Here is a 13,729-nt window from a genome sequence, read left to right on the forward strand (position 1 = left end):
TCTGTGTAATCTGACTTTCAAATAAATAAATAAATCTTTAAAAAAATAATGATATTAGAAATAAAACTATGAGTGCATGCTGCTTATTACTTAGCCGTGTCATTACTTTTAGGCCCTCTTAGTTTATAATCAAAGAAATGTGTGTATATACTAATCCTTGTATATATACATATCTCTAAGTATTCCTATAAGAAATTGTCTGGGGGCCGGTGTTGAGGCATAGTGAGTAAAGCCCACAGCCTGTGACACCAGCATCCCATATGGGTGCTGGTTCATGTCCTGGCTGTTCCACTTACAATGGAGCTCCTTGCTAATGCACCTAAGAAAAGCAACAGAAGATGGCCCCAGTATTTGGGTCCTTGCCATCCATGTGGGAAACACAGATGAAGCACCTGGCTCCTGGTTTCAGCCTGGCCTATCACTGGCTGTGGCAGTCATCTGGGGAGTAGACTAGTGGATCTCGATCCCTCTCCCCCACACCCAGCCTGTGATTCTTTCAAAATAAACAAACAGAGAGAGAGAGAGAGAGAGAGAGAGAGAGAGGAGAGAGGGAGGGAAGGAAGAGAGAGGGAGGAAAGAGGGAGGGAGGAAGGGAAGGAGGGAGGAAGACATTGACTGTACTAAGCTAAATATGTGTTCATGTCGATGTCTCCAACTCTAATCTGTCACCACATGACCATCCTGGCACTATTCCCTTGCTTGCTTGTAACCTCTCACTCCTACAGTGAAGAACTTCTATCACACCATTCACTATCCATTTTACTTAACTGCTCCATTCCAAGATACATGTATAGTGGTATAAAAATTGTTAACCCATTATTCCATGAAATATATATATCAACTGGAATACAGCACTTGTGTAGCTTCTTTTGTCCCTAATTTTTAAGATTCTAGGCATTTCCAAAGTTTCTCCTGCCACCTTCAGTGAAGTTGTTTCACACACTCGCAATGAAGTTAGATGCCCTTGTCCCAGCCTGCATTCCATCCCAGGAGCCTCCAGCCTCGTCAATGGCTTTTTTAACTACACGCATTAAGGTTTACTCTTTGTACTATAAAGTTCTACAGTATTAATAAATGCATGGTTCTACATACCTAAAATTTCAATATTATACATGAGAGTTTCATTTTTGAAGGATATCTTGGTTGCTTCCCGTTTTCAGTGATTGTGAACAAAGCTACTTGAACACTCACATGCAAGCTTTTACATAGATGTAAGTTTTCAAATCACCTGAAAAAATACCTGAGAGTGCAATGCCGCAATAACGTATCATAATGTTGCATTAACTTTAAGAGACTACCAAACTGCCTTCCAAAGTGGCTGTACCATTTGCTTTTCTACCCGTAGTAAGTAAAAGTTCTATACCCTGCATTCTCACTAGCAATTTGCATTGTCAACTGTTTGGATATTAGCCATTCTAATAGGTATGGAGTCATATCCATTGCTAATTGGAAATTCGTTTATAACAAATGATGTTGAAAATCTTTTAATATATTTCCCATCTGTATATCTACTTTGGTTAGGTGTCTGTTCAGATAGTTGGCCCATCTGTAACTTTTCTATTTGCTTGCCTATTGTTCAATTTTAAGTTCTCTGTGTAATCTAGTAATCAGGTACATGCTTTGGAAATATGCTCACATAGTTTATGCCTTATCTTTTCACTCTTTTTTTTAAAGATTTTTATTTATTTGAGAGGTAGAGTTACAGACAGTGAGAGGAAGAGACAGAGAGAGAGGTCTTCCTTCCATTGGTTCACTCCCCAGATGGCCACAATGGCCAAAGCTGCACCAATCTGAAGCCAGGAGCCAGGAGCTTCTTCCTGGTTTCCCACGCGGGTGCAGGGGCCCAAGGACTTGGGCCATCCTCTACTGCTTTCTCAGGCCATAGCAGAGAGCTGGATTGGAAGAAGAGCAGCTGGGACTCGAACCGGCGCCCATATGGGATGTGGACGCGCAGGCGGATGATTAACCTATTGTGCCACAGTACCGGTCCCTCTTTTCACTCTCTTGATAGCTTTTCACAGAACAAAACTTTTTAATTTTAATAAAGCAATTTGTCGGGGCTGGCACTGTGGTGCAGTGGGTTAATGCCCTGGCCTGAAGCGCCGGCATCCCATATGGGAACCAGTGCCCACGTTGGATGCCAGTGCTGCTGGAGGTTGCTTTACTGGCCTCCATAAACTCTTATAAACCTCAATTTTTACTTAGGAATTAATCATAGATCAGAAAACCATTTTCAAATGTGCTCATTCAATCTTGGGAATTAAACTAAAATTCTGCATTTAAATTTCACGTGTAAGGTATCAAAAACAGTATTTTACTTCATGTGCCTTATTTCCAAATCAATCTCAAATTTGGTATCTGCTGACCCAATAATCTATTCCCTGGTGATAGAAATCAATTCATTTGGGAGAGAGAATTACTAGGCAGAATTCCCAGAGTTTATGGTAACAGTCATTGTTATACATCATCAAACACACAGAATAATCTCTTATGTTTTAGATATCTTTGAAGTATGTAAGTAAGGTCATGTTTATATTGCTCAGGATTAAACATGAATAATATTTTGAACTCAAAGTAATACAAGATATCATCTAGGCCAAGCTTACATTTATACAGCTGACAAAATTGAGGCTCAACAATTCTAAATAACTTTTCCAAAACAGTACTGACATAACTATAGTACATTGAAACGGAATTATTATCTCCTAATTCCATGCCAAAGCTCCAGATGCCCTACTCTTAGCTGTCTGCTATCAAATCTCAAAAATGAAATGAAAACATAGGATTGCAGAGTGTTCTGGAGATTAATAATGACAGGATTATCTTTTAAGAGCATGAAAGTAAAACTTAAGAATAATATAAGAAGCAGGAATACCTTCCACAGTAAGGTGACATTTCTCTCCTTTTTAGTAACATCTCCATCAATTATTCTCCAAAATTCAGGTCCTCTCACAGGAACTGCAAAATTGACAAGGAGCCCAATTGTTAATGTCTTTTTAGAAGGAATATTTTCCAGCCAAATATAAAAGATATCTGTATGCACTTTCAAGACACAGCTGCAAAATCTCTGCTGACCTTTCACATCCTTGACAACAGTGTAGGCTGGCTTGCTCCAATTACTCCAATATCCTAGTCCATCTAACCTCTTGCAGCGCACCTGAGCAGCATAGACGGCACACAGGTCTGGTACTGACAGATTGGCAGACTTTGATTTTGAATCATGTACCTCAAACACCTGTAAAATAAGCCAAAGCATTAAACTCATGGCTACTGCACACAAGTATCTAAAGGGTCCTGATGTGCATTTAATCTTTTTTTTTAAATATTTTATTTATTTGAAAGCAGAGTTACAGAGAGGCAGAGGCAGAGAGAGAGAGAAGTCTTCCATCTACTGGTTCATCCCTGAATGACCACAACAGCCGGAGCTGAGCTGATCCGAAGCCAGGAGCTTCCTCCAGGTCTCCCATGTGGGTGCAGGGGCCCAAGCACTTGGGCCATCCTCTACTGCTTTCCCAGGTCACAGCAGAGAGCTGGGTCGTAAGTGGAACAACTGGGATTTGAACCGGCACTCATATGGGATGCCAGCACTGCAGGCAGTGGCTTTACCCGCTACTCCACAGCGCTGGCCCCATGCATTTAATTTTTTTTTTTTTTTGACAGGCAGAATGGACAGTGAGAGAGAGAGAGACAGAGAGAGAAAGGTCTTCCTTTTGCTGTTGGTTCACCCTCCAATGGTCGCCGCAGCCAGTGCATCCCACTGATCTGGAGCCAGGAGCCAGGAGCCAGGTGCTTCTCCTGGTCTCCCACGTGGGTGCAGGGCCCAAGCACTTGGGCCATCCTCCACTGCACTCTTGGGCCACAGCAGAGAGCTGGCCTGGAAGAGGGGCAACCGGGACAGAATCTGGCACCCCAACCGGGACTAGAACCTGGGGTGCTGGCGGCGCAGGCGGAGAATTAGCCTATTGAGCCGTGGTGCCGGCCAGCATTTAATCTTTTTTTTTTTTTTTTTTTTGACAGGCAGAGTGGACAGAGAGAGAGAGTGAGAGAGAGAGAGAGAGAGAGACAGAGAGAAAGGTTCTTCTTTTGCCTTTGGTTCACCCTCCAATGGCCGCTGCGGCCGGTGCACCGCGCTGATCCGATGGCAAGAGCCAGGTGCTTCTCCTGGTCTCCCATGGGGTGCAGGGCCCAAGCACTTGGGCCATCCTCCACTGCACTCCCGGGCCATAGCAGAGAGCTGGCCTGGAAGAGGGGCAACCGGGACAGAATCCGGCGCCCCGACCAAGACTAGAACCCCGTGTGCCGGCACCGCAAGACGGAAGATTAGCCTATTGAGCCACGGTGCCAGCAGCATTTAATCTTATACTTGAACAGTTCCCCACAACCAAGAGGGAACTGATGTTGTGTTTTCTACCTTCAGAAATAGTCCCATCAGGTTTGGATTGTGAGTCCTTTCAAGTCAAGCATTTTTCTTATTCATTGTGTCATTACCTTTCTGATGGCAATGAGATTTTGGACTGGTTCACTTACAACCTCATTCTCTGACCCCACCACTTATCTTTGTCTACAATGACCTTTAAGAATGTTAACTCAGTAGTTAGAACACACTGTGGAGAATCTCTGGTATCCAGTTTCCTTCAAAAAGCAGGCATTTCATTGTATTCATTTCAGTTATAATCACTGTGATCTAATGGCATAGTTAGGGTTCCTGACACTTGAAAGTCTTTGTAGGCTGCTGTCACAGAGCCAACATGGGAAGCTACAATGTGCACACTTGCCACCATGACTCTGATTCCAGATGTTTAATGCAGCTTCTTCCAAAATGCAGCCCACTGAGCCTATGCATACTGATGGATGTTAAAAGACATTAGAGGAAAAAGACTGCCTTGGAAAAATGGGTTTAGGGAACCTGGGTAAAACAGTTATGAAAGTTTCTTCAATGTAGAAACTTCTCCAAAACTTTAAAAAAATGGCGGCTCACTAGGCTAATCCTCCACCTGTGGTGCCAGCACCCCAGGTTCTAGTCCCAGTTGGGGTGCCGGATTCTGTCCCGATTGCTCCTCTTCCAGTCCAGCTCTCTGCTGTGGCCCGGGAGTGCAGTGGAAGATGGCCCAAGTGCTTGGGCCCTGCACCTGCATGGGAGACCTGGAGGAAGCACCTGGCTCCTGGCTTCGGATCAGCACGGTGCACTGGCCGTGGCAGCCATTTGGGGAGTGAACCAACGGAAGGAAGACCTTTCTCTCTGTCTTTCTCTCACTGTCTAACTGCCTGTCCAAAAAAAAAAAAAAAAAAAATATATATATATATATACTGTGACTCTACACTAGGATGACACAGCAACGCAGCTTGCTCCTTATTTCAAGGAAATCTTTATGGGAGCAATTATCTGGGATACATATCACGGGAAATTTTTGCTCTTTAAAAGGGCTAGACTTTGTTTAAACTACTTAATGAAAATAGCTATAGAATACAGAAGGGCATCCTTGAAATACTATCATTAAAAATGTTAAACATACAAGAAATAGCATTTCATGAGGCAAGTTGAAGAACGCTCTAAGTAATCTACCTTCCATTGCTTTTCATTTCCACTTAAGCCATAGCGGATCTGGAACTGGAGATTATTCTCTGGAAAGACTGGCTTTTCCCAAGATAGCTTCAGTAAGCCAATGTTTACAGTGATTTCTGCTTTTACAATGGATGGAGGCAACGGTTTCACTAGAAATTTGAAAAACACTATTATACAAAACAGTAACATGCTCAAATGCATTGCTTTATTTTTATAACTTACTATTTAGAAAGCAGTATCTATTTTTGAAAACTTATTCATTCTCTTATTTGATCCCCTAAAACTTTTGTGACACATAAGAAAAGGACTATCTCTATTTTTCAAAAAAAGAGGTTAATAGAAAAAAATCAGTACACTGCCCATGTGACTCTGCAAATTAAGTCATTTCTGACTGGAAATTGAGACACTGGTTTTTACACGCAAAAGCTATCATACTGAATACATAATAAATATCAATAGGAAACATTTTCTATCCAGAGCTGTAATTAAAAGCAAAAAAAATCCACTGCATCAATTTCCACATGTATGAATTTCAAACTCTTTTGCTACCATTGAGTATTTTTGGTCAAAATCAGAGATAGTGTCTCAGCATAAAACCTTGATATTTTTTACAGTCTGAGGAAAACAAGCTTTTAATGGGCAGATACAGAGATAAAGATGATCTGAATAGCAAGTGATTTTTAAAAAATAATTACATTTATACATCCATAAGTAATTATACACACCCAAACAAAAGGTATAATGGAAAAACCACAGAAATGCAAAGAAAAGAGTCATCTTTCTTCTTTTTCCTTTTGTTTAACCAAGATTTATTTATCTATTCAAAAGACAGAGTTACAGAGGGAGAGGAGAGACACATACACACACACAGACATTGATCTTCCATCAGCTGGCTCACTCCTCAAATGGCTGCAACAACCAGTGCTGGGCCAGGCCAAAGCCAGGAGCCAGGAGCTTCTTCCGGGTCTCCCACATGGGTGCAGGGGCCCAATACCTTGGGCCATCCCCAGCTGCTTTCCTAGGCACATTAACAGGGAGCTGGATGGAAAGTAGAGCCAGCCAGGATTTAAACAGGTACCCATATGGGATGCTGGTGTCACAGGCAGCGGCTTTACCTGCTATACCACAATATTGGCCCCTATCTTTCTTCTTTTCTTATCCCTTATTTATGCTACTGATCTCAGAACTAAAGTCAAAACATTAGTTCAGGCTTCTGTCCACTACACAAAGGGTCCTCAAATTCTTAATAGTTTACTTGGAGAGCCCTTTCTAATAGTAAAAGGCAACACAGAAACTCAACATATTTACAACTCAGAGCCTGGGCACAGCAGGGAGCCTCTGGCACTCCTGACCTCATCCTGACTCAGTGTCTCCGTCTCAGTGCTGAACTCCATAGTCCTGCCTGGATTCTCTGCACCAAGTGAGCATTCCTTTGCAGAGGACACATCATCAACTGGTTAAACCAGCTGTTAACATTTTAAGTAGCTCCTCATCAACTAGAAAAACTGTTCTCCTGGGAACAACGCTGTAGAAACGATCTCACATTGGATCAATTAAGCAACTTTATCCTACATTTAAGAAAACGTAGGTTTTAATTCAAATATGAACTAACTAAAAAACAATAACATTGATTTTTGGCAGAATTTCCTAACAGTACCTAGCACCATAATCTTTCCTTCCTAGTGCACAATCATTAGTGGGTCACATCTCTAAGATTTCACAATGATATTAGATCTTTCTTGATCCTTTAAAAACAAAGTATCTTTTGAAAAGAATGTTTTAAATAGCATGATGAATGTTATCATTCTTATCTATTCTTTCCACTTCACTTTAGTTTTTTCAATTCCTTCTGCTTCCAATCCAGTCACATCAATTAAAGCCTTCAGTTATGACCACTCAGATTACACTTGAAATATCCAGTTTAGGGGCCTGCATTGTGGCATAGTGTTAAGCCACTGCCTATGACACCAGGGTCCCATATGGGCCCCAGTTCATGTTCTGGCTGCTCCACTTCTGGTCCAGTTCACTCCTAATGGCCTTGGAAAGCATTAGAGGATGTCCCAAGTGCTTGGGCCCCTGCCACTGAAATGGGAGACCCAGAAGAAGCTCCTGGCTTTGGCCTGGTTCAGCCCTGGCCACTGAGGCCATTTGAGGAGTGAACCAGCAGATGGGAAATGTCTCTCTTTTTCTGCCTCTCCCTCTCTCTCTCTCTGTAACTCTGACTTTCAAGTAAACAAATAAATATATAAAATCTGTTTTAAAAAATCAGTTTAGATTTTGAGATATTACCAGATGACTTTTGAAAATATCAAATGTTTTCCTAAGTCCACTGGAAGAACACATATAATAGTGCATTATTTATAAAAACATTATTAAATTTAGTTCACAGTGACTCATGTTTATTCATCAAGAAACATCTTAAAAGTACTCCAATTGCTGAAAAAGTATGCTATTAATAATTTAAAATGAACTCAAAACTGTAAAACTTTCTCAGACTGATTATCATCTTAATTCCATTGTAAACTGGAACACTTTTTTTTTTCCAAAATCTAGTGTGATCAGAAAATGGCAAAATACATTTTTAAATAATCCTGAATCTGTACCCAAATCTGCTGATAAAAATGAAGGCACACAACACAGTTTCACATACCTACAGAATCAGGAAGGACACACGTTGGTGGAGAGTCAAGTGAACCTAACGAGTGGTTGACCCTAATCCACATTGTGTAACCAGATAATAGGAAGATTGGCTGAAAAATGCACTCATAAAAACCATCCCTCTGCAAATGGCACTCTTTGGGTTCAGATATGGGATGAATAGATGGAATATCAGAACAATAAAGGCTGCTCCTTGAGAGAAACAAAAGTAGTCAATTAATATACAACATGGCTAAAAACAATATTGGAGAATACTGATTTTTTTTTCATTTAAAATAGAGACTTTTTTGCTCCATCTCGAAATAGATGTCCTGACTAGAAAAGCAGTCTTTTTTTTAAAAAAAAAATTTTATTTATTTGAGAGGTAGAGTTACGGACAGTGGGAAGGAGGGAGAGAGAGAAAGGTCTTCCGTCTGCTGGTTCACTTGAATTCCCAGTTATATCCCGATTTTATGTCTTTCCATAGAAACAGATAATAACTTATTAAATATTCCATTAGACACTAAGTGGGGATGCAGTGAAACAAGTGTCCTATCAAGGAGATAATGAATTAATTAGAGATAGAACCTACAATAGTTTGAAAATTAAACTGTTAGTATATATTAATAAAACAATTTTAGAAGTATAGCCAAAGGTAATAGAGCATTCCTGGCATGGAAGAAAGGCAAATTCTTCACACCGTTAAGTAGGGACTTAAATTCCACCACACATTGAAAATGTAACTGACAACAATTATAGCTCAATTAATGGTGCACTCCTGTTTTCAAGTTCAAATTAATATGCTTGAAATAATTCCAATCCTTGATATGTGTATGAAGCATATAGCCCAATATACTGAGAAGAAAAGTTTTTAAAAATATTTTCTAAAAGAGTCCAAATCAACACTCCACTGTGGGGAGCAACTTGGACTAGCTAAGTTACTGGAATTAAGACTTATTCTATGCATCTGCTCTCCCACAATATGGCGCTGAGAAGGGAGTAACAACTTCTACGCAGCTGCCTCTCGCCAATTTGATTGACTGAGCTGCAGGAGCTGATCTTGCTCCTGATTGGAGGAGTGCAGCGTACTCGGCGTGTGGGTAGCAGAGTTGGGATTGGTGGAAGAGGACTATAAAGGAGGAGAGAGACAACATGCACGAGGAACATCTATCTGAATGAACACCTATGCAGCCCCCGAGAGAGCCGGCCGGCAGTGTGCCGCTCCCCCGCAGAAGTGGGGAAAGCGGCAGGGGGAACTGCCCTTCCACGGAGGTGGAAGGGACGGTAGCCAACCTGGGAAGAACCAGCAGCAAACCCAGGGAGGGCCGAGCAGACAAAAGAACAGCACAGGGTTTAGTGTCATTCCTCCGCGAAGAGGGGGAGTGACATAATGGTGCCGTGACTCGGATAGGAAGCCTAGGCAGGGTTTAGTGTCGTTCCTCCATGAAGAGGGGGAGCGACATAATGGTGCCGTGACTTGGATAGGAAACCTAGGAGGGAAGAAGCGGGAAGAAGTGGGAAAATACCGGAGAGAGAGACTAGCAAAGAGCCTAGGGAAAAGCCTGACGGAAAAGGTGCCGGAAGAAGCTATTAAAAGCCTAGGCATAGACTCGGATACGGACTGTGGGAAAGAAGTTAGGACTTAAAGTGAAAGCAAGAAGAAACTTAGACTCAGATACAGACTGCAGGTTGAAAGTGAAAGTGAAACCTAGAAGAAACTTAGACTCGGATACGGACTGTGGGGAGAGGCCAGGAGAAATGAGAGGGGAATATTGTTGTTGGAAGAAAAGTTAGGGAAACATACCGGGTAGAGAAAAATGTTAGGGAAATTAAAGCCGCGGGGGCAGGACGAGGCAGAGACGTAAGCTATCTTGGAATTCTTCAAGTCAGCCCGGGGAGCAAAAGGCGAAAATCTGGAACCAGAGGCAGAGACGTGGGCCGCCAGGTTGGAATTTACCAGGTTAGCCCAGGGAACTTGGACTGAATGCCGGTGGCGGAAATGTGAGCTGGGCTGTGTGACTTGCGGAAGCCGCCACGCGCAGAGAGAGTGCGCGGGGCACAAGTGGGGAGAGCGCACGGGGCGCGGATAGATAGGGAACGTGGGGCTAGCGCGAAGGCCGTGGTGCGGGCGCGAAGGCCGTGGAGACCGCGGAGCGCGCGAAGCCGAGCCGGGCAGAGCCGGGAACCCGCCGCAGGGCAGGCGCCGGGAAGCCGCGCAGATGAGAGAAGCGCGGGCTGAAGCGACGCAGAACCGGGAACCCGCCGCGGGGCGAGGCGCCGAGAAGCAGCCTCGGGGCGGGCGCCGGGATGCTGCAGGGATAAGAGAAACAGAAGTTTAGAAGTAAAATGAGAGAAATAGGAATGCTGGCAGATAGAAGTAAAATGGGAGAAATAGGAATGCCCGGAGATAGAGAAAGAGAAAAATAAGGCCTCCCCACAACACGGCAGTGAGAGAGCTTGGATTCGGTCTGCCTGATTAGTAAGACGATAAGCACCTGTGGGCGGCTGCAGGTCACCGAAGACAGGCACGTTATCAACACCAATATGTCTCCCCACAACACGGCAATGAGAGGGCTTGGATTCGGTTTGCCTGATAGGGCTTGTAAGCACCTGCAGGCAGTTCTAGCAGAGCAGAGCATGCGCTGCAGGGCACCGAACACAGGCACACATCAGCGCCTAAAAACCTCCTCACAACATGGCGAAGAGAGGACCCGGATTCGGTTTGCCTGATTGGTAGGGCTTGTAAGCACCTGTGGGCAACTCTAGCAAGCAGAGCAGAGTGTGTGCCGCGGGGCACCGAAGACAGGCGCGTATCAACGCCAAAAATAAAAAGAAAGGGGGATCTGTGGGGAGCAACTCGGACTAGACTAAGTTACTGGAATTAAGACTTATTCTATGCATCTGCTCTCCCACAATATGGCGCTGAGAAGGGAGTAACAACTTCTACGCAGCTGCCTCTCGCCAATTTGATTGACTGAGCTGCAGGAGCTGATCTTGCTCCTGATTGGAGGAGTGCAGCGTACTCGGCGTGTGGGTAGCAGAGTTGGGATTGGTGGAAGAGGACTATAAAGGAGGAGAGAGACAACATGCACGAGGAACATCTATCTGAATGAACACCTGTGCAGCCCCCGAGAGAGCCGGCTGGCGGTGTGCTGCTCCCTGGCGGAAGTGGGGAAAGCGGCAGGGGGAACCGCCCTTCCACGGAGGTGGAAGGGACGGTAGCCAACCTGGGAAGAACCAGCAGCAAACCCAGGGAGGGCCGAGCAGACAAAAGAACAGCGCAGGGTTTAGTGTCGTTCCTCCGTGAAGAGGGGGAGCGACACTCCACCTCAGAATGTACAAAGCATTCCTCCACTTCTGCGAAACAGCTCTTCTATCACTGTTTGCTCGGAATCTGGTATTAATGGCTAATGTAGCAGACACTCTTTCCCTTTGGAATGGGAGTAAGGAGGTAACAGAGAGAGGAAAGATGTACCTTCTCTCATTTGCTAATTTTTCTTACACTTTTCTTTCTTATTTCCTCAATATTACGATCATGTGTGTGTGAATGGGGAGAAATGAAAACGAGGGATGAGGGAATCTCCTTGGGTAGAGAAAGGTCAGCATCCATGCGATCAGGACAGCAATGACCATGCACTGAACGTTTACGAGGAGAAATTATGCCATTTCTTCATAGCAAATGAAAGACACCCAGTTCTCACAGAAACCCTGTAAGTCCTATCATTCTCCCCAGTTTACACACAGAATGTTGACGCTTAGTGAGGCTGAAACTCAACCAAGTCTACACAGCTGCTCTCATGGTTATTCTGTAAATGTCAGTGAGATAACTGACACAGTGGACTGACATATTCACCCTCCACTGACACCTTCCTACATGGGAGACCACCACGAGAACAATGTGAAGACAGACTAAAAAGGAAACAGCATAGCAGGAATATGCCCTTGATTTAAAAATGCCCACATCCAGGAGTCTGAGGAGCTACTGTTGCCTTTCAAGGCAGGCAGATCGCTTCAGTTTTCTATTTCCAAAGAATAGACTGTAGTGCTAGGGATAGTATTCAGAATATAGTATCTGAGGAAAGCGATTTGTTTTTCAAGTTGAAAATTAAGATTGTAAGAATAAATGAACAGGGCTGAGATTGTGACATAACAGGTAAGGCCCCCTGCCCAGCATCCCACGAGGGTGCTGGTTCCTGTCCTGGCTGCTCCACTTCCGATCCAGCTCCCTGCTAATGTGCCTGGGAAGAGCAGTAGAAGACAGCTCAAGTGCTTGGGCCCCTGCACCCATGTGGGGGACCCTAGTGAAGCTCCTGGCTTCAGCCTGGCCCAACCCCAGACATTGCATCCATTCGGGGAGTGGACCAGCACATGGAGCATCTCTCTCTCGCGGCCTCTGCCTCTCCTCTCTCTAACTCTGCCTTTCAGATAAATAAATAAATCTTTAAAAAAACAGATAGAAAGAAAATGGTTAGCTCACTATACCCACAGAAATAAAAAAAACAACAAAAATAACACATACCTATGATACCTCAACTGCAAGGTACTTCCCACAAGTGATTGGATTGTATTGGCTGACCATCTGCAAGTCATTTTAGTTAAGTACCCATCAGTTTCACATGATATATTGATATTGACATCTATTTAAAACACATTAAAATATTAATATAAAGCAAAAACACCAATGAAAAACATTTCTTACATTTTTAATAGGATTCTAAAATAGGGTCCGCCATAAAAATTTACCTCATGGAACAAAATAAATAAAACCTCAGTATTCTTACCAACCACATATAATTCCGCATAGCGATGATGGCATTCATGGTCACGGCAGCAGTACACTGCATCGTAGGTAAACTTCCCTCGAGGTTTGGTTGCATTCAAATTGGGAAAAGTAACTTTGCTGACACGATCATTCACAACGGTATACTGGCTTTGAGGAATTTTCTCAGCTAAATTCATCCACCAAACAATCTGTTTTGAGGACACAATCTTGTGCTCATTTTTATAGATGCAGTGAAAAGAAACGTTAGACCCAACACTTGTCAGAATTTTAGGTGGAAAGTAAATGACATCTGAAGAGGGAAGAAAAGCAGGATATCAGATAAAGACAGAAAACATCACATAAGCAACTTACAGCATTGTTAAAAAGAGTCACATCACATCGCAGGGCCAAAACTAAAATGAGCAGACTAAGAAACAGGACGACTCTAACTGCCTGTTCTTGTACAGTTATTCAGTGTTCCAAGCACTCTCATCCTAAGTGAACGAATTGACATTCATTCCATGAATGTCTTCACTATTTTCTAAACACAAAGGCTGTTCATCATAAAATGTTTTACTCAGTATTTGTCACCTGCTAAATTATAGGCAGAAAATGAACTAAAATGAAATAATAGCTTAATTCCACAATAACATGTTCTCCATCAGATCCTGTCTGAAGAATCAATAAAACCTAGAATGAATTCTTAAAACAAACCACCATGAGATAAAAATCCTGAAGAAATAATGGTGTTTGCTATTACCTTGACT

The 13,729-nt window shown here is 43.2% G+C and overlaps 1 protein-coding gene across 11 annotated transcripts in view; it reads right to left on the minus strand.

The window, feature by feature from the left end:
• Positions 1 to 13,729, minus strand: part of LEPR (leptin receptor) — a 213,706-nt gene that overhangs the window by 30,421 nt on the left and 169,556 nt on the right. For all 11 annotated transcript variants that reach the window (XM_070078340.1, XM_070078339.1, XM_070078338.1 and 8 more), the window contains 6 exons: positions 12,982 to 13,272; positions 12,720 to 12,837; positions 8,214 to 8,413; positions 5,564 to 5,712; positions 3,076 to 3,235; positions 2,876 to 2,958 (listed from right to left, as the gene is read on the minus strand). In XM_070078340.1, the coding sequence (XP_069934441.1) occupies positions 2,876 to 2,958; positions 3,076 to 3,235; positions 5,564 to 5,712; positions 8,214 to 8,413; positions 12,720 to 12,837; positions 12,982 to 13,272 (1,001 nt within the window). The remainder of the gene's footprint in view (positions 1 to 2,875; positions 2,959 to 3,075; positions 3,236 to 5,563; positions 5,713 to 8,213; positions 8,414 to 12,719; positions 12,838 to 12,981; positions 13,273 to 13,729) is intronic.

The sequence above is a fragment of the Oryctolagus cuniculus genome, chromosome 7, assembly GCF_964237555.1.
Source record: "Oryctolagus cuniculus chromosome 7, mOryCun1.1, whole genome shotgun sequence".
Lineage (NCBI taxonomy): Eukaryota > Metazoa > Chordata > Mammalia > Lagomorpha > Leporidae > Oryctolagus > Oryctolagus cuniculus.